Here is a 20467-nt window from a genome sequence, read left to right as displayed (position 1 = left end):
AAGACCAGCCTGAGCAAGAGCAAGACCCCGTCTCTACTAAAAATAGAAAGAAATTATCTGGCCAACTAAAAATATATATATAGAAAAAAATTAGCCGGGCATGGTAGCGCATGCCTGTAGTCCCAGCTACTCGGGAGGCTGAGGCAGTAGGATCGCTTGAGCCCAGGAGTTTGAGGTTGCTGTGAGCTAGGCTGACACCACGGTACTCACTCTAGCCCAGGCAACAGAGCAAGACTCTGTCTCAAAAAAAAAAAAAAAAAAAAAAAAAAAAAAAAAAAGCCTGGATATGCCTGGCACTGTGCTTGTTGCTTTGCATACATTATCTTAATTCTCATAAGAACATTGCAGATGATGAAACTGAGGCTTGGAGAGGTTAAGTAATTCACTCAAGGTCATATTGCTAAATGATAGCAGAGCTGAGATTAGAACTTAAATCTGTTCAATTCGAAAGCCATGTCATTTCCCTTACATTAGTGGTTCTCAAAGTGTGGTTCTAGCAGCATCCGCATCATGGAACTTGTTAGCAACGTGTATCTTCAGGCTCTATCCCAGACCAGCTGAATGAGAAGCTCGGGGGCTGAGGCCCAGTGAGGGGGCTTAACAAGCCCTCCAGCTGATTCTGATGCATGCTTGTTTGTCAGCCACTGCCCTGTACTCCTGGTTCCCAGTCCTGGCCACACATAGTAGAGGCACCTTGGAGGGTTAAAAACAAATACCAACACCTGGGCCTCCATCTCCCACACATTGGATCCTTGGCATTTGGTTTTTATAAAAAGCTTCCCAGGTGGTTCTGATGTGCAGCTAGGCTTGAGAGCCACTGCCGTACACTGATGAGAAACAGAGAAAGTGGATTTTCTTGGCTGCCTTTTTCCAGTAGTGCATTAGCCACAAATCATCCTGAACTGGGGAGGGGGTATAGGAGGGTCCCCGGTGGTGCTGGCCCCGAGTGGATTCCCAGTGATGGACTTCTTTCCCGGACTGTCACGGCTTCTGTAGTTCCCTGACTCTTCCTGGCAGTTCCCATTCCCTCCTGAGTACATCTTTTATATTCATTCACAGCCCCTCATCAGTCACTGTTGTAACTCACAGGCATGAAGGGCCAAACTGAACTGCATTCAATAAAATGCTCCAGGCTTGGAATTGACAGATAAGGACCAGGCTAAATTTAATTTCTGTATACTGTGTGATTTTTTTTCTTTCTCCTTCCTTTTCTGTTTTTGGGAAGGGGTAGGAGTTATTTTTAAAGGTTGTTAATTAATAGGATAAAGAGAATTTGAAGGAGATTGTTTACTTGACATAATCAGCTATTTCTCCATAAAGTCAAAATGATCTATTTTGATAGATATATTAGATGAAATATGGAATATTTCAATCCCTAATATGGAATATTGGGGATTTTTTTCCCCCTTTGTAGTTAACTACTATAGTAAGATTGTTAAGAGTAACTGGCTGATTTTGCCTAATGTGAGTAGAGGGGAGATTTAGACCCCACTTAAATTACTACTTTTTAAACAAAAATATCTATTTTGAATAGCAAAAGTTAAGCACATGCCAGTGTACACACTGGTTTCTGTGCCACCTTGCCATCAGTTCTCCTTCCTTCCAAAAATCTCTGGGCACTTTTAAGGGGCCACTTTTCTCCTCACAGTGAGTACATTATTTGAATTACCACAGATTTTTATCTCTAAGTCCAGCTAAGGAAATTGAGATCTGCTAACAACAATCTAGCAACAATATAAATGGTTGAGCAATGGACCGTGTGTATTTCCTGATGTGATGAGCCGAAAGGACACAACATCACCTGTGTAATGTTCTTGGCAGAAATGGGTCTGAATCCAGTCCTGAGGAAAACAATTAGACAAATCCAGATTGTGGGACATTCTATGAGACAGCTAGCCTGGACTGTTAAAATGCCAGTATCATAAAAACTATAGTAGACAGTTACAAATTAAAGGAGGTGAAAGAGGCAGAACAACTGAATGCAATGCGTAATCCTTAATTGGGTCCTGGATGCAAACACAGTTGCAGCTGAAATGAATATATTTTTGGATAGTTAGGAAAATTTGTGTATTACACCAATGTTAAGTTCCTGGGGTGTGATAATGTTGTAGTTATATCTGAGAGGAGGTTCTTAGGTGGTGCATGCTAAATAACGTCTTCACCTTGTCTATGTTTATAACAAAGAATAAATCTCACACATACAATGTTGAGTAAAAGAAGCCAGAGATGCACAGACATACACATTCACAAATGTACTGTGTATCTCATTCGTATAAAATTTTAAAATATGCAAAGCTAAGCTACAGTGTTGAAGGATTCATGTTTAGATAGTAAAACTATTAAAGTAAAAAGCAAAGAAGTGATTTCCATAAAAGTCAGGATAGCGGTTCCTTTTTGTGGGGAGGAAATGAGAGTGATTGGGACACTACAGGGGGTCTAGGGTGTGAACAGTGTTCTATTTCTTGACCTAGGTAGGAGTTTTATACCAGTCTTACCTTTAGATAAGTCAGTGAACTGTATGTAGATTTTTCTGTGTGTTCTTTTCTGTATTTTTGTTATAATTCACATATAATTTTTTTTAAGTTTACAAAGTTTAAAAAAGAAAGTCAAGCAATGTGGGTGAATTGGAAATATGCAATTCATCTGATTCTCAGTCCAGTATCTCATTTTAAGACCATATTGCTCCCCCCCATCTTTTTTTTAAACAGCTTTATGGGGGTATAATTCATATACCATACAATGTATCCATTTAATGTGTACAGTGAAATGTGTTCTTAGTATATTCACAGATATGTGCCACCATCATTCTCTCCCTGTATCTTAGTTGTGCTGAATGCATGGCTTTATTTCCAGATCTCTGGCCTCCTAGTTTTTGCACAGGACCAGAGGGCCAGGTGCCTGTGTACCCAGAAATTAAGAACACTGTCTCCGGAAGGAGACGGAACTGGAGTCAAATCATAGCTCCATCCCTTACTGTGTGACTGTGGGCAAGTTACTTAACTTCTCTGAGCCTCATCTGCATTCTTGGTGAATCCCTACCTGAAAGGGCTCAGGTGAGGATCCAGTGTGATAAATTGTTTAAAGTACTTAGCGCTGTGCCTGACACATAGTAAGTACTCAAAAATGGTGGCTGTTTTTGATATTATTATGGAATTTGTTTATCTTTATGTTTATTCTAATTCTTCCTTTGCCTTTTCCTCCTCCAATCCAGGCGTGACCAGGGAGTGTCTGGGGACCAGGTCTCCATCATGGTGGATGGAGTCCAGGTCGCACTGCCGTCGTACGAGGAGGCTGTGTATGGCAGTTCCGGCCACTGTGTGCCGCCCGCTGACCCCAGAGTGCAGATCGTGCTGTCGGAAGGGTCTGGGCCCAGTGGGAGGAGTGTGCCGAGGGAGCAGCAGCTACAGGACCAGGGAGCCTGCTCCTCTGCCGGTGGAGAGGATGAGGCCCCAGGCCAGTCTGGACTGTGTGAAGCCTGGGGCTCTCGGGGCTCGGAGACTGTGATGGTGCATCAGGCAACCACTTCCTCCTGGGTGGCCGGCTCAGGGAACAGCCGACTGGCACACAAAGACACTGCAGATTCAGAGAATAGTGACATACAAAGCCTTTTATCCCTCACTTCAGAGGAGTACACAGATGGTAGGTGGTCTGACCTGAACTTGAATCGTTAGCTGCATGAGGTCCTTGCTGGGAGGGAGGAAGTACTGAGCCTCTCTAATAATTGGTGTATTTTCAGTGAAGAAAGATACCTGGGCTATTAGCCCATAAAATGGGATTTTACCCTCTGAGTACCAGGTAGGGCTTTGGGCTCTCTATAGAGAGACTTTTCACTGTTGTCTATGAATTCTTATAGTTTGGAGTCTCTCATGGTCACAGGGCTGTACTAAATCAAAAGGTAGACAGCTGGTTGAAGGTGGGGGTGGGGTCTGTCCTCTTGTTATAATTTCTATGTTCCTGAAAGGTCAGGAATAACAAAGAGGCATGGGGATGTATTACAGAGAAACAAGAGCCTGTCTCTCTCCTAGAGCAGACAGCTCCTTCATCCTAAACAGAAATACGCCAGGTACTGTGCTAGTTTTCTTGCACTGTCTCAGTTAAACCTCACAATACGCCTGAGATATAGGTATTCATTACTATCCCCATTTTATATATGAGGGTACTGGGGCTCAGAGAAGATATGTAGCTTGGCCCATTGGTAAATTGCTGAGCTGGGATTTGAAGCCAGATGAGTCTGGCTCCAAAATCTGCTTCCTTCCAGGTGATTCCAGCGTATTTGTGGCAAACAAGCCGTAGAATGAAATGACTGCCTTCTGGTGTTTCTGTCTTTCCTGGAGCCCAATTTAACCTTGGGCTTGAGTCTGTCACTTTAAAAAAATATCTTGGCCGGGTGTGGTGGCTCACGCCTGTAATCCTAACACTCTGGGAGGCCGAGGCGGGTGGATGGCTTAAGGTCAGGAGTTCCGAGACCAGCCTGAGCAAGAGCAAGACCCCCGTCTCTACTAAAAATAGAAAGAAATTATCTGGACAACTAAAAATATATATAGAAAAAATTAGCCGGCCATGGTGGCGCATGCCTGTAGTCCCAGCTACTTGGGAGGCTGAGGCAGTAGGATTGCTTAAGCCCAGGAGTTTGAGGTTGCTGTGAGCTAGGCTGATGCCATGGCACTCACTCTAGCCCGGGCAACAAAGCGAGACTCTGTCTCAAAAAAAAAAAAAATCTTTAAGTGACATCCCAGTATAACTCAGGATGCAAACTAAACCTGTATGTCCTTTTCTGTAGTGAGGACTTCTATAATCATAAAGTTTCCCGAAAAGAGCCTTGGAGAAAACTGTATGCTTCCTGGGTATCCTGGGCATGGTAAATGCCTAAGGTTTGGAATATCTGAAAACAAACAGCCTGTGTTTCTGGTGCTTCCTGGTTATCAGCAGTTTGCTGCCTTTTTTCTTGGTTGTCTCGCGAGCTTGAATGTGGAAGCCAGTGACCCGTGGACAGTCAGCCACACTTACTGTGAGACATGTCTTAAGTGCACATTGCAGCCCTTTCCTCCCAAGGAGCAAAGATGGGTCCCTGTTCGTCTTTCTCTTCCTCGATGCCGCACTTTGTTCCATGTACTGAACAAGCATTTTTGAGAGCCCATCTTGTGCCTGGATTAGGTTTTAGGGTTGATACAGAGAAATATGAAACATGCTCCCTGCCTTCGTGGAGTGTCAGTCATTTGGGAAGACAGTGGGACCTATACTTGAGGAATAGTGGTACCAAGAATTACAGGATCTGTGTCAGAGTGAGGGGTTCAGGAAACAAGACACAGGTCAGTGAGTTCACTGCAGGCCACACCTGAGCTGTTTGGGACTGATAATACCATAGGAAGTCAGGAGCTTGAGGTCCATTGACATATGAGGAAACTGAAACCCAAAGAGGGGAAGTGATTTATCGGAGACCACACAACTAGCAGACGGCTTTAGGAGGTAGTGAGACTTAAGCAGGGCCTTGTAGCCTCAGAGCGCGGGATTAGGAGAGAAAGGGGAGTGACTAGACCAGCAGAGCTAAGGCAGAAGAGGGTTCATGGTGGTGGTTTGAAAACCAGATTGAACATCCAGATCTTATCGCATAGGCAGTGGGAGGAGATAGCCAAAAAGGCCTAAAAAAGAGGCAGGAAATTTTTGCCTACTTAGAAATGTATGAGGGGGCATTTTATTTCTTTAGATTAGGGGTTGTGTGTGGGGGCCCCTACAAGGGTATCAGGAACAATATGGAGAGACTCACATGGAGTAACCACTGTGCTTTCCTTCCCTGTCTTCCTGCAGATATTCCACTGTTGAAAGAAGCATGAGGGCTGCAGCCGGCCTCTCCTCTGTGAGGGTCCTCTGCCCTCCTCCCTCTCCCTGTGGGTTTGAGCACCCTGTACTCTCCAGCCACCCTGCCCAGGTACCTGAGCTGCCACCTGTGTATCTGTGTATCTCTGAGGGCCTGCAGGCCCGCCTCGTTGGACACTCAAGGAAGATTGTCGCCATCTGCCTGCTGGACAGCTGGAGGAGCTGGCTCTTTGCCTGGCCCAGCCTTCCCATCTGTCGGGGACATATTTGAATGTGCTGGATCGAGCCCTCCCTTCCCCTAAGCCTCTGGGTCCCCTCCAACCAGCTCTTTGGTGGCAGCGCCGTGGCTTGCGTGGGCTGATGCTGCCATGTTTACTTGTGCCTTCCCCACCCTGCCCAGTTTTCCCTGTTGTGTTGCTGTCCACAAGCCGTTGTGGCTGCACTGCTGCCCCCCGCCACGCAGGGGCCCGGCCTGGGTCTGGCCTGTTTCCTTTGAGGGCTGTCACTGCCGCCGTTTGCAGGGGCAGATCCAAGCATGAGAGCTCTTGAGTCAGGATTGGCTCTAATTGGGATGAGAGTGTTGGTCCCTGGGCTTGTCCCAGTTGACACCAGTGAGTGGCACGTTCCCTTGGCTGAGGATAGAGGATTTGGAAAATTATGCCAAAGCTGCCCTAGCACCTGGCTGCCTGGCTCAGAGGTGCAGGCTCCTGGCCCTGTTGAGTTGAGAGTCTCTAAGAAGCATCCAGAAGATCCTGGGGGAGGGAAGGCAGGTGGCTGATAATGATTGTCTTCCTAATATGCAAGTTCTCACTTCCTACTTCCAGCATGGCCTTCCTGGCCTTGGTTTTTTTCTGTTTCCCTGGAGCAGTAAGGGGAAGTTTCATGCTGCCTCCTGGGTTTTGTCCCAGACAGCTCTGGCTTCCTTGCTGCTCACGGGGGCCCGGGGCAGGAGAGTTGCTGGGATGCCATGGAGTGCCCATCTGGTCACTGGCAGTCTGGGCAACTTGCCCCTGTCTGGGTTTGTGGTGATGGAGGGGAGGCTGAGAGGCACAGACCGCGTCCCCGGGCGCTGCAGGCAGCTCCAGCCCGGTCCTGAGGATCCTCCCCACCACGGTCACGTGCCTTAGTAACTGTGCCCAGGGAGTGGCCTGCTGCTTGCTGCGCTGCTGCTTTTCCTACTTTTCTGCCCTTCTCTGCCACCCCTCTGCATGTCTCAGCTGACAGGCGACTCCTCCTCTTCCCTGGCACCCTGGGGGAAGGGCTGAGAAACAGTCCACGTGCACCTCTGACCTTCCTGGCCCTAGGTGGCGGGAGGGGCGTGGAGCAGCCTGGGGTGCAGGGCCCTTGGAGGAGGAGCCCTGGTGATGAGGGGGTGCTCCCGCTTAGCCACGTGTGGAGTGCCAGCAAGCCTGGGTGTGCCATCTCCACCAGGCTACTATCTTCACAAGATAGATGTGGCATTAAGGAATGTTTGTTTTTTTGTTTTTTTTCCCTGAAGCACTGGGGCTGGGAAACTTCAAAACTGACTCTGTGCATGTCTGCTCCTCCCCCGAGCCTCTCTGCTTGGGGTGGTAAAAATAATAAAAAGCTCAGTGTATTTTCGCTCCCTCACCGAGCAGGGTTAGCTCCAGGCATGGGTGGCTGGAAGGTGAGGGGAACAGCATCCTCCCAGCCGCTGCCCTCACCTCCTGCCTCTACTGTCACACACGCACTTTACCGCCCGGTCGTCCCCTGGCCTCTTGCCGCACGTAGTCTTCCTTCCTTCCTCTCAGGGTACGGGCAGTGCCTGCTGTGCCTGTTGGCCGTCCCCCGCCCCCAGGAGCCCTCGGCTACTGTGCCCAGAGCCTAGGCAAGCACGGTTAGGTAGGGAACAGGTTGGAGAAGGTGCTAGAACTAGAAGGGAGATGAGACTGGTTAGGGAGGGGGTCCCTAATGGCCCTACCCACCTTGCCACATGGGCTCGCCTTCACCCATAGTGGTGGCATTGTCTTCCTCCAAAAAAGAAGGCAGGGGCAGATGGGGTGAGGGGAAAGAATCTACAGTCTCACTGCTGAGCCTTCAGCTTCGATCTTCTTCCAAAACCTGAATTCTATTCTAGTATATTTTTTAAAATGAAAGATCTTACCCTTTTCTACCTTGCTACTCTGGGCTTTTTCCCCTAAGAGATTGCACTTTCTGTTTTGGGTTTATTCAGCCAAGCTGGTGACCAGCTTGGCCTTCGGTAAAATGGAAAGCCTGCCTTCTCCCAAAGCCTCCTTCCAGCTCGCCCTCCATTAACACTGCTCTGGGAATCACAAGCCCAGGCTTGCCCACTTGGTAGGAGAGTAAGAAATCAGAACAATGGGAGCCTTAGGTCCCCCCCCCCCTCCTGTCACTGGCTTTCATGAGGCCCACTTCCCGGAGGCTGCTGGGCCTGTGGGTGCGGGAGCTAATTCTTGGGTTGCTGCTGAAGTCCGTGACAGCTTCTTCCCCCAGTTATTTCTCTTTTCCCCGAAGCAATTTCTTAACCCTCAGCCATGTGCTGCTGTTTCTGGGGCTTTTGGGGTTTGTCCCTTGCAGAGGGATTAGAGACTCCACAGCTGCCTTGAGGTGGGGGCCTGGCGGAGAGACCAGGGCTGGCGTCAGATGGCAGGCTGTTAGGAGGGAGGCTGCTGGAGGAGCCCGGAAAAAGTGGGGAGAAACTGTGGCCACAGCCCTGCTTTCCCGGGATCATCTCTGGGGGAGTCTAGCAGAAGGCTGGTCCAGAAGAAATGGTCAGCACCAAAGGATTTTTAAAAGGGTGGTGGTTTTTTGTTTTTTTTTTTTTTTTTTGCACATTTGAGCTGACTCAATGCAGGTTTTATATCCTGGCGACTTGCAGTCCCATTCAAGGGCCAGAATATGGTGAAAATCACTTAAATTTTCCGTCCCCTCCATGCCTTAGTTTAGCTTGTTGGCTCTGTCTGTCGCCATTTCTATGCTTTGTGTGCTGTGTTCCCATTTCACTGGCTGTAACTGTGAAGTGGGCTAGTCCTGGCCACTTTGGTTTTATAAGGCATTTCCATGTACATTCTACAAGCACTCCATTTGCAAATAGAACTTAAACTAACATTGTCTTCCCCATTCATCTTGCCCTCCTCCTCCCACCCCCAGCTTTAAAGCTCTGTGCAGAAGCCTGAAGGCGAGACAGACAAAGGTATACTTTTCCTGCTTCATTGGTGGTGGCCCGGGGATGGATCCCTTCCCTCCTGGTCCCAGCTGGGCTCTCACACCTCTTGCTTCCCACGTAACACTGTTGCCTCCATTTCTGGGGAACGTCCACACGTAGAGAATGGAATATGCTGCAAACATTTCTACATCTTTACTTTTTTTTCTCCTTCCTCTTCAAAGAGAAAAAAGAGCCTAGAAGGGAAGTGGCATGGAGGTGTCACAGCTTAATTCCAGATGTGCTTGCCGAGGACAGTGAGGCTGGGATGTCTCTCATGGGGCCTGCTGAGTCTCCTGATTCTTAGCATAGGGACAGTCATTACTGGTGCCCCAAGGAGGGGCTTGGAGAGTATTTTGCTTGGCAGATGTTTGTCTGAGTGGTGCATTTGCTGGTTCTCTGGAGTGGGAAAGGTGGCAGGCCCAGCTTTGCTGGGAAGCGATTCTTAATTTCCAGTTGAAAACCTAATAGAATTTTGAACAAAAACCCCAAGGTTGAGTGCTCTGCCAAGCAGCAGAGCTAGCCGGAGAGGACACAGGGGCAGAGTGCTCGGATTGCCAAGCAGGGAGGAGAGATGGACGCAGGTTGCGTGACAGCCCCTGCACCCTGCCCGGGCTTCTTCAGATTACTGCACCACTCTGGGATCCTTTGTAGAATGGTACACATGTAATGGATTAAAACAACACATGAGTAATTGACCCTGTGCAGGATGTCACTCAATCAGTTTGGATTTGCTTTATTTTATTTCATATATATATTTTTTGGTATCCTGTACATTGCAGTGGGTGTGAAGATAGTATTTTAATATTTGTACAAAGTTTAATTTAATTTTAATTGTTCTATGTATATAACTGCATTTCTAAATAATAATTAAAAAACATTCTTATGAAGACAGTTGTTGCAGATGTGATCCTTCCAGAAAGTTTTTTGCAGAAACTCCAGATGGAAAAGGATGTATGTGGGTGGGAACTCCTGATGGGTGAGACGCTAACTGTGGTGGGCGGGGCCTGGCAAGACATGGGGGAGACTGACAGGGAGGGGCCCGTGGTACGAGAAGGAAGGACCACAAACAGAGGTGGAAGTCATTGCCTCTGCTGTTGGAGTGCTCTCAGCGTGCAAACCACTGTGCTCAAGCTGGGACTCAGCAGTGAACAAGATGTGTGGTTTGGACCTGCATGGAATTTTGGAGACGCGAGGAAGGCCAACTGGCAGAAGTGCGCAGTAATTGTTAGGATCAGGGATGCATAAGGTCTGATGGGGATGCTCAAGAGAACGTCTCTTGGATGAAAAGGCACTGAAGTTGAGATGGGAAGGCCAGTACAGCGAGGCCAAGGGGCAAGACACTACCTGTGCAGAGAGCACATTGTGTTTAAGAAACAAGAAGGGTCTGGTGTCGCTGCAGAGCAAGGCTGAGGGAGGAGTGGCTCAGGATGAGCTGTGGGAGGTGGGCAGGGATGAGATTGTGGTGGGCCTCACCAGCCACATTGACAAGTTTGCACTTCATCCTAAGGGCAATAGGAAGCACCTTAACAATTTTAAGTAACAGAGGGACTTAGTAAGATCCACATTTTCTTTTTTGGGGAGCTCTCCATCTGCTTATGAAGGATGGGTTTTGGGAGATAAAACATACTATACCTGAAAACCATGTAAGAAGCCACTGGTGTTGTCTGAGACAGCGATGGTTTCCACTAGGGTGACGGCAGCAGGGATGGAGAAAAGTTGGTGGATTCAAGAGAGATTAAGAAGGTGGAATCAATAGGGCTTGTGGCTGGCTGGATGTGGGGAAGAAAAAGGCGTCAAGACTACCCAGCCACTGACTCCAGCAGCTGGGGGAGTAGCAACACCTTTCTCTGAGATGGGGAAGTGAAGGGACAGTCTGGGGAGAGGAGAAGTGGTGGGCTCAGTTTGGCACATGCTGAGTTGGAGGTGTCCACCAGGCAGGTGGGTATTGACGCCTAGAGCCCAGAAGAGAGACCTAGCAGACACCGAGCAGATGAGAACTTGTTTGAGGGAGAAGAGAAGGGAGAGGTGTCTGGAAGCCAAGAGAAGGTGGGAAGGACAAACCCTGCTAAGGAGGTTTAAGCCATTTAACTCATTGGGTTTAGACACATTCAGTAGAGTGGTGGGAACATTCCAGACTGGAGAGGCTTGAAGCAGAGGTGAGGAAGTTAAGCCATGGAAAAAAGGAGGAAAGAAGGAAGGGGTTGAAAGAGGGCTGCTTATTACTCTTAATGGGGAGGTTTGAACACATCTAAATGCCAGTGTCAATGGGAGAAGTTGGAAATGGGGGTGGTGGTGACTGGGGACAGGATCCTTCTCCCTCAAAGACAGGACTCTGGAGCCAGACTGCCCAGCTTTGTTTGCAAGCTGCAGGGTCTTGGGCAAGTCATTTGACTTCTAGGCCTCAGTATGCTCATTTGTAAAATGGAGGTGATAGTACCTTACAATGTGCCACACTCTGTTCTGAGTGACGTGATTCAGCCCTCACAACAGCCGGGGCCTGTCTCAGGGTGGAGGTTGAAGATGAAAAGCAGAGTATGTGCAGCAAAGAGGTAGCTGTCAGGCGGCAGAGACCAGCCGCCAGCGAGCAGCTGAACTTGTGTTAAGGGCGTGAGACAGGTATGTACAGGGCACTCTTAAGCTTGCCTTGGGGTGATGGTCAGCATGCGTTTCTCTAAAGAGAAAACATTTCTCATGAGAAAAAAATTTAGGGCCATCTGTGTCAACCACCCAACTACCCAGTCCTACCTTCGTGGCACCAGTCCCTCGTAGAATCCTACAAACATCACTGCTGTTACTAGGGAGGACGGTGAAGGGAAGAGGCCTACCATTTACTGAGCACTTTACCAACTTTTAAAAGAATAATGGCAACAATAGCTGGTACTGATTAAGCACTTACTGTGTACCAGGCCTGACTTGAAGCCCTTTGTGTGCATAAACTCATGGAATCCACAAAGCAACTCTGCAAGATAGGGGCCTTTTTTTATTGCCAGCAGTGCCACCACACGACGCATATGATGCAACGGAGGAATAAAGAGGCAAAGTAACTTGTCCTAGGTGCAGCCAGGATTCAATTCAAACACGTGCCGTTCTGCTGGGGTGACCCTTTCCCGTGACATTCCTGCTCCATGTGACACGGCCTGCCTCAAGGCCCTCCTCAGGAACAAGGCCGTCACGCACCTGCCTTCTGCCTGTCAGAGTGTGTTCTAACCGTGGAGCTTCACGTAGAGAAAAAGCACTAATTTCAGGGCAAGGAAATGGCATATTTTTCATAGGATAGTAAATTACCCTTATCTCAAAGAATGGGACATGCCCAGCGGGTGTTAGGGGAGGAGGCATTTAAGCTATGCAGAGCACGATAAGAAAGTTCACAAAGACTGCTTATTTCAGCGGTAAGTCTTCACTGTCACTGGAGGGCAGGTGCAGACACTTGTCCCATCAGGTAAGGAATGCTGGGCCCCAGTGCAGGCTGCAGAGAGCCTAGGGAAGGGAGACACACCAACATGGGGTCAACCGAGGCTTGCTGCCTTTGTCTCGATGACAGGCGAAGAGGGACAAAGGTAGCAAAGCCCATAAAACTTGCAGAGCTGCTGGGGAAAAGGGCCGCCTTTGAAGTGGTTGCCTCAGGTGTGAACTGTGGGTGGGCGGAGAGAAGAGAAACTTCCTGCCCTGCTGCAGAACCCACCTCCCAGGTTGGAAAGTTGAGACTGTTAGACAACAACAAAAATGGTGACAATCTCTCAATTGGGTCTTTCTCAGACTACTTAAAAATATCTTTAAATACACAAAAGTAATGCCTATTCATTTCAGATAATCTAGAAAGAAAAGTCACCCATATACGAACACCTACTGATAATGTCATGTATACTTTCAGTCTTTCTCATATGCCAATGTGTATTTTCCTCTTCCAAAAGATCACTTTTAATAGTATCTTATGTGGTTTTTTTTAAACTTCACAATCTTTTGCAATTTCAAAACATTCATTTACGTCATTTTTAATGGCTGCATAGTTTTCTATCATATTGGTAGTTTGGACTTTTAGGTTACCAAAAATTTTTAATTCTTCTGACCAGTGCTTTGAGAGCATTCTTAATTCTTTCCTTAGGATAAAGTGCTAGAAATGAAGCTGCTGGGTCAAAGGAAATGCACATTTTAATGGCTTTTGATATGTCTCAAATTGCCCACCAAGAAAGTGACTCCAAATTATACTCTTTGGAGAGCATTAGTTTTCCCACAACCTCGCCAGCTCTGGGAATTAAAAAATATGCCAGTTGAAAGAAAATAGTATTTTAATTCACACTTGTTTCATTTTCCTGAAGTTGAGTTTTTAAGTACAATTTGCTCCCTCTTTGTGACAGAGGCATCTTGAAAATCATGAAATCCAAGTTTGAGATGAAAAGTCAGAACAGTGATTCCTTCTCCAAATTCAAAATATAGATACATACATCATAAAACCTGCAGGCTGTAATACCAAGAATAAGGAAGCTGTTATCCCTGGGACTTAAGTCAGGACTACTCGTCACTAACAAAGTTTTCCCAATAGGTTTTCATTCCCGGTTAATGAAGGGAAAACATGTTTTGGACTTGGATGTTTACGAAAGCTTTTGATACTGTCCTAGAAATGTTCTTGGGAAAATTAGCTGAGATTGATTTGGATTTACAAAATAAGAGGACTTGGTCACCAAAGCTCACGTGGGCGTGTGTGGGTGGGATGGGGGTGCTTAGAAGGGAACAGCAGCAAAGGGAAGTTCAAACGGGGCAGAAAGCCACCGCGCCGCCAGTGCGGTTAGGGAACTTGAACAGAGCTCGCAGGAGCAGCGTGCGGATTCTATTCCGGGAGAGGGCAGGCGTCTTGGAGCAAGCGGGAAGAGAGAAAGGATGTGGTAATGGCTCCCCAAACACCAAGGGTTTCAGGAAGAAGGAAGTGAGGTCTGAGTTCCAATAAGGGGAGCAATCTGCTTACCTGGACAGGAGATGGCAGCTGTAGGCAGTGCAGGCCGCGCAGTGGGCAGGAGCGGGGAGGAGGGCGGGAGGATGGAGAAGTGAGGATGCAGTCAGGGAAGCCTAAACACAGCTGGCGGCCTGCTGGGGCTCAGGATGACAGCCAGGCCTACCGAGTGCCTGCTTATGTACCAGGAGCCCTTCTAGGCGCTCGGCCCGCCGTGACTCCTCCTGGCCTGGCAACCACACGGAGGGTGGGCATTGTGATGAACCCTGACTTTGCAGGTGAACAAACAGACTCAAAATAGTGAAGTGGAACTTTGTCATAAGGTCACATGGCTCTGAAATGATGGAAACTGAGACTCAAACATGACTGTCTCACAACCCATTGCCTTAATGTCTGCCTCAATGAACACTGCCCACAAACATTCAGGCTTCTTTATGTTGCAAGAACAGAAAACCTGACTGGCTGAAACCACGACACCCAGCTGACCCGACACTTAGCGTGCCTCTTCCAGGCTAAATTCTGTCAAGACTTGGCTTGAATGACTTCCTTTTCTTCCTCAGAAACTCTTCATGAGTGTTTATTATTTAGAGCAAGAAAGAAAATAGACCCTAAACCCTCAGTGGTCATTTGTTTCAAACGCCCAGTTTTACAGATGGGGGCGCTGACGTGCATGGCTGTACACTGCCTTGTTCAAGGCCACTGGCCAGCTGGTGGCGGAGCAGGACTGAAATTCTGGGCCCCCACCCTCAGCAAGTCCACTCTCCTTTGCTTGGCTTCTGAGCCCTGCTCCACTCGATTCTCCAGCCCAACTGCCCTCTACTTCCCCGTTGCCCGCTGCACCTTGCTCCGGAGGATGCTGGGGTTGCTGGTTCTTCATTGTGGCTCCCTGGCCCCAAACGCTGCTCCTGGAGAGATTGGAAGGAAGAGTGACACCCAAGGACAAACCTCCTCAGGCAGTCTAAGTGTCTGGGGAAGTTGCAAGAGGCTCTTACCAAAAATTCAAATTGTCTCTCTAATGCTGGGAAGCTCTTCACTCCCTTCCTGGTTCAGGAGGCAACAAGAGCCCCCATATGAATAGCGGGTACTTCCCAGAGTTCAAGACCTGGGGCAACGCTCACTTTCTGCTTCCTGTCTCTCCTCTCTGGGCTGAGGCTGTGGCCCATCTGCAGCCTGGACTGGGGAGACAAGGTGCTGGAGGAGGGAGGAGGCTGCCGGGCTGTGCCTCCTTCATCACCCACCGGCTTCTATCCTGCTGAGTGGCAGGCAGCCTCTTTCGCCTGCATTGCAAGTGGCAGAGTCTTCTGCTCCAAGAAGGCAGGAGCAGAGGGAGCTCAGAGGCAAGGGTGGTGAGACCGGCTGGGCAGAGGCAATGCTGGAGAACGCCCCACTCTGGGAGTGGCAAGGCCCCTCTGAAAAGAGATACGTCCTTTGCTTCCTCAGGCCTTGGAATGAGAAGAAAGGGCCACAGGGAGATTCTGAACGACCAGTCCATGGCAGGAACTGGCTGGTCTGCCCTCTCTGCAATGGCCCAGGGTGGGGAAAGGAAATGACACTGCCCCAATCCTGCTGGCTCAGTTGTCCAAGAAGCAAAGCTTCACATGGTGTGGGGTCTTAGGGTCTATTTTCAGAGTGAAAGGTGGCAGGGACAAAGGAAGTTGTGCCTCAGTAGGGACACTGGTCTGGGGAGGAGTGTGGTATAGGAGCGTGAGTTGGCACAGGGCATCTGCCACATAACTCCACTTTCCCTGACCTTACTGGATGTTTGTTGACCACCTAGTAGGTTCCCAGGACTGGGTAAAGTGCTTTAAAGATATCATTTTATTCAGGCCCAGTGCAGTGGCCCATGCCTATAATCCTAGCACTTTGGAAGGCCAAGGCAGGAGGATTGCATGAGGCCAGGAGTTCAAGACCAGCCTGAGCAAGAGTGAGACCCCATCTCTACAAAAAATAGAAAAATCTGCTGGGTGTGGCGGTGCACACCTGTAGTCCCAGCTACTCGAGAGCCTGAGGCAGGTGGATCGCTTGAGCCCAGGAGTTTGAGGTTACAATGAGCTATGATGATGCCACTGCACTCTGGCTGGATTGACAAAGTGAGACTCTGTCCAAAAAATAAAAGATATTATTTTATTCAATCAACTCAGCCATTCTTGCAAAGCAGACATCATTACCCCCATCTTACAGGTGAAGAAAGTAAGGCTCAAAGAGATTCAAGTATAGCCAAGACCATACAGATAATGAATAATCAGCTGAGCTGAGATTTAAATTCAGGTGTGCCTCCCCTGAATTCTTCACCCCACACTGCTCACTGGTTCACCTCTTCTACTCCCCTGCTTTTCTCCCTGGGTTCCTGGTCCCTGTTTCCTGGATATATCTTCCCCAGCACCCGACCACATCCCACCTTCTATCCTGCCCAAGAATCCCTCTCAGGAAAGCCCAAAGCCAGGACACCAAGCCATTTAGAAAAATCCAGTCCCAGTTGCTTTGCTGTGTCAGCAGTCAGGGTGAGTTCTGCAGCCCTGGAAAGGTCAGGCAAAGCCACAAGACCAAGGCAGCTCCTGTCTGCTCTCTGGGCCTTGCTTGTGAAAGGTGAGGGGTTGTACAAGAGGATGCTCTGAGTTCTCAGGTCTTCCCACTTCCCCTTGGGAACTAGAGCTGGGGGACTTGCCAGGCTTTTCTGTTTCAGCTACTAAAATGGGAATTTCATCTGCTATGAACCTCAGGCAAGACATGACACATTCTCGAGTTGGGCCTGGGCCCCTCCTCCAAGCTGCCTGGTGGTAGAAGAGCGTCATGGGGCCTGGGGACCATGCCATCCCACACCCGAGAGGTGAACAGCTGTTTGGCATTTCAGATTTCCTATGATGCTCCAGTGCCCCCATAAAAGGAAATTTCACAACCTAGGAATGTCCTGAGCAGCCTGTCTGGGACAGCTTAAACTGTTCTGAGCCTGGGGTAGCAGATGACTCTATGATTCTCACTGAAGAGGGTTTGGCAATTGTGGACTTCCCCATAGCAGAGCTTCCCTAGGGGAGCGAGAAGCCCAGCCACAAAGGCAACCTGCTGCAAATCAAGCCAGGGCCGGGGCTGAACATCTGAAGGGACAGGGGTGCACGAAGGAAGGCTTTGGTTTCCCCACAAACACACCACGCATGGGGGCTGCTGTGCCTCCTGGGGTTGGTCTCTGGAGGCCGTTTAACAACCAGGCTCCCAAGACTTTCAGGGACTTGGTGCTGTGGCCTCTTACATTCCTGGGACCAAGAGTCACCATATTCCTGGAAAACACAAGCACTTATGCCCTCAGGGGTCATCTCCAACATAGTAATCAACAAATGTGTAATTAACAAACAGGCATGGAGCACCCACTGTGTGCCACACTCTGTAGGAGGCACTAGGAATAGGGAGGGGAACAAGACCCACACGGCCCCTGCCTGTGAGAACCGGCTGGGGTCAGGAAGAGTTGCCTTGAGCTGAGACTTTAACATGCGTAAGTGTTAGCTAGGCAAGGAGGGTTCCAAATAAAAGTTACAGCATGTCAGAAAACCTGAAATAGGAAGGGGCATGTGGCCAGAAGGGAGAGTGGGGTGAGATGCGGCTGGAGGAGCAGGCAGAGACGCGAGGGTCATGATAAACGGGGGTCGCGCAGGAACGATGGGAAGCAATGGACGGATTTCAGCAGGGGAGGGGAGACGTCCGCTGTGTCTGCAAATGTCCCTGTTACTGTGCTGGAAAGGGGCGGAGGAGTGCAAGAGCGGGTGCAAGAGCGGGTGCGGAGCGACGGGTTAGCACCACGGCTTGAGCGCTCTCCCGTCCCAGGACCACTCACGGTGCAGGCCTTGGCGCGGCGGGTCTGGTGGGACCCCCCGCTCTGCATTTCTAACAAACTCCCAGGTAATGCGAGGCCGCTGGTGCACAGACCAGGTGCGCCACCGAGACGGCCGGGACCAATGAGGGGCAGGGAGAGGGGCAGAAGAGGCGGGCAAACCCCAGATGCCACACGGGCCATAGGAGCAGAGAGAGACGGTATCAAAAAAATGACTGGCAGTTTTGGGGAGAGTTCTCAGAGATGCAGACTGGGGAAGGAGCTGATGGGTTGAGCATTCAGACCTGGAGGTTGTGAGCAGCTGGGGATGCCTGTGACAACCAGAGGGAGATGTCAAGTCAGGAGTTGAAAATAGAGTCCGGGAAAAGGAGTGGCCCCCTCGCTCGGTCTTCCCTTGCACCGCCATGCCCTCCGCCGGGCAGCCGTCCTCGCCCAGGAAGGCCCGGCCTCGGCCCGGCCGGCGACGCGGCGCATCAGCCCCCGCAGGCCTGGTGCCCGCCCGCCCGAGGCGCGCCCGCCTCCCCGGCCCCCGGCTCCTCCCGCGGGGCAGCGCAGCGCAGGCCGCCCAGGGCGCCGGGCTGCCGGGCACCTGGCAGCGGAGACCGTCGGCCACCTCTCTCACGGGACAAAAACCACTTCCTCTGCGAAGAACTGGATGTCTGATCTTCATCTTGGATTTGGGATCGCGGCCGGGCGCCACAACCCGCGGGGACGCGGTCCCCTCCGCAGCCTTGGGCTGCGCAGCCCGGCTGGTCGGCCCGCGGGCGCCATCTGGTGTCGGCCGAGGGGGCGGCGGGGCCGGGAAGCGGCCGGGAGCGGAAAGCAGAGCAGCGGCCTGACCGGGGACCCGGGGTGGGTCTGGGCAGGTGACCTGGGAGTCCGAGAAATGCGCGGCTACCTGGGTCCCGGATGCGTTTCCTCGGGCTGCCTTAACAAATGACCACGACCGGGCGGCTTAAAGCAACAGAAATTTATTTTCTCAAAATTCTGAAGGCTAGAAGTCCGAAATCAAGGTGTCGCAGGGCCATTCTCCCTCTGAAGTCTCTCGGGGAGAATCTTCCCTTGCTCCTTTCTAGCGTCCGGTGGCTGCCGGCAATCCTTGTCGTTGGTTTGCTTATAGATGCGTCACTCCAATCTCTGCCTCTGTCTTCACAGGGCATGTTCCCCTGCATGTCCAGGCCCAAATTTCCCTCTTCCTATAAGGACACGAGCCACTGGATGAGAGCCCACCCAGTCCGGTGTGACCCCTTGATTACACCTGCAAAGACCCTATTTCCAAATAAGGTCACACTCACAGGTACTGGGGGTTAAGACTCGAATATATCTTTTGAGGGGGACACAGTTCAACCCATCACAGACTCCTTTGTTTCAGCAAATGTCACCTGAGCATCTGCAAAGTGCCAGGCGGTGCTGGGGGCTGGGCGCACGGAGCCGCTCTGTCGTTGAGGCTCTGTAACAGTGTTGTCACCGGCCTGTGGCCCCCTCGTCCACCCTTGACTCCCAGCGCCCAGCAGGGCCCGCCCAGAGACTCCGTGTTTCGCTGAACTAGGAAAGAAGAGCTGCAGGATCGCTGAGGAGGGAGGCGACACGGGGATGGCAGGAGTTTCACAGAGCAAGGGACGTTTGAGCGGGGTCTTGCATCGATTGTAGTTTGCCAGGCGGGCCGGGGACAGGCCGTCCAGGCAGAGCTGGCGGCGTGGACAATGGCCCGGCAGTGAGTGGGGAGCGCGAGGCTTAGGCGTGGTGGGAAGGACGGCGTGGGAGCGGGGACACTGCCCAGTAGCCCAGACCTGGAGACCCCTGCTCTGCGGCCAAGGGCACTGAGGGCATTCTCATGGCTGGTGGCCACCCTAGGAGGTACTCCCAGGGGCAGAGGCAGCCTAACAGGCAGACCCATGAAACAGGGGTCCACAGAGGGCCCCGCCTCCTAGATGAAAATTCCAGTCACAGAGCTGTCCCCATTTGTTGACGGCACCTAGTCCAGCATAAAACCATGTTGCCTCCGAACTTCCCCCAAGCTCGTCACACGAGCCTGATTTCTCTGCCGAGCCTCTCTAGCGCCCCGACTGACACGCGCAGTCCCCTCGGGGCAGGAAGTGCCGAGAAGCCCCTTCTGCCTGCCTGCAGGTGTGGTCTCGGGCCCTGGGCATCAACATAGTTAAGGAAGTTTCTTTTAATGCCAGTTCTGAGCATTATTAATAATTAATGTGTTTAATTTTATCAAATACCTTTTCTGCATCTATTAAGATGACATATTTTTCTTTAATATGTTAGTATAATGTATTATTTTACATATCGATAGGGTTTATTGCTACCAAACCATTTTTTTTTCGAGACAGAGTCTCATTCTGTTGCCCAGGCTAGAGTGCCGTGGCGTCAGCCTAGCTCACAGCAACCTCAGACTCCTGGGCTCAAGTGATCCTCCTGCCTCAGCCTCCCCAGTAGCTGGGACTGCAGGTATGTGCCGCCTTGCTTGGCTCATTGTGTTTTTAATTTATAAATCTCTAGTGACTGAGGATGCTGAACCACTTTTCATGTGCTTATTTGCCATCCATTTGTCTTCTTTGATAAAGTGTTTATTAAAATATTTTGCCCATTGAAAAAACTGGGATGTTTGTTTTCTTATTACTGAGTTTTGAGAGTTCTTTTCCATTCTGGATATAAGTTCTTTGTCAGATATGTATTTTGCAAATATTTTCTC

General features: G+C 50.0%; 1 protein-coding gene across 2 annotated transcripts in view; it reads left to right on the top strand.

Moving 5' to 3' along the window:
• SUSD6 (sushi domain containing 6) overlaps positions 1 to 9889 on the top strand; it is an 88706-nt gene extending 78817 nt beyond the window's left edge. For both annotated transcript variants that reach the window (XM_045564830.1, XM_045564840.1), the window contains exons 5-6: positions 3212 to 3639; positions 5806 to 9889. In XM_045564830.1, coding sequence (XP_045420786.1) covers positions 3212 to 3639; positions 5806 to 5831 — 454 coding nt within the window. In that variant the 3' untranslated portion in view covers positions 5832 to 9889. The remainder of the gene's footprint in view (positions 1 to 3211; positions 3640 to 5805) is intronic.
• The last annotated feature ends 10578 nt before the right edge of the window (positions 9890 to 20467 follow it).

This window comes from Lemur catta, chromosome 1 (genome assembly GCF_020740605.2).
Source record: "Lemur catta isolate mLemCat1 chromosome 1, mLemCat1.pri, whole genome shotgun sequence".
NCBI classification, from domain to species: domain Eukaryota; kingdom Metazoa; phylum Chordata; class Mammalia; order Primates; family Lemuridae; genus Lemur; species Lemur catta.
The sequence above is the reverse complement of the archived record's forward strand: the minus strand, read 5'-3'. Positions and strand labels throughout refer to the sequence as shown.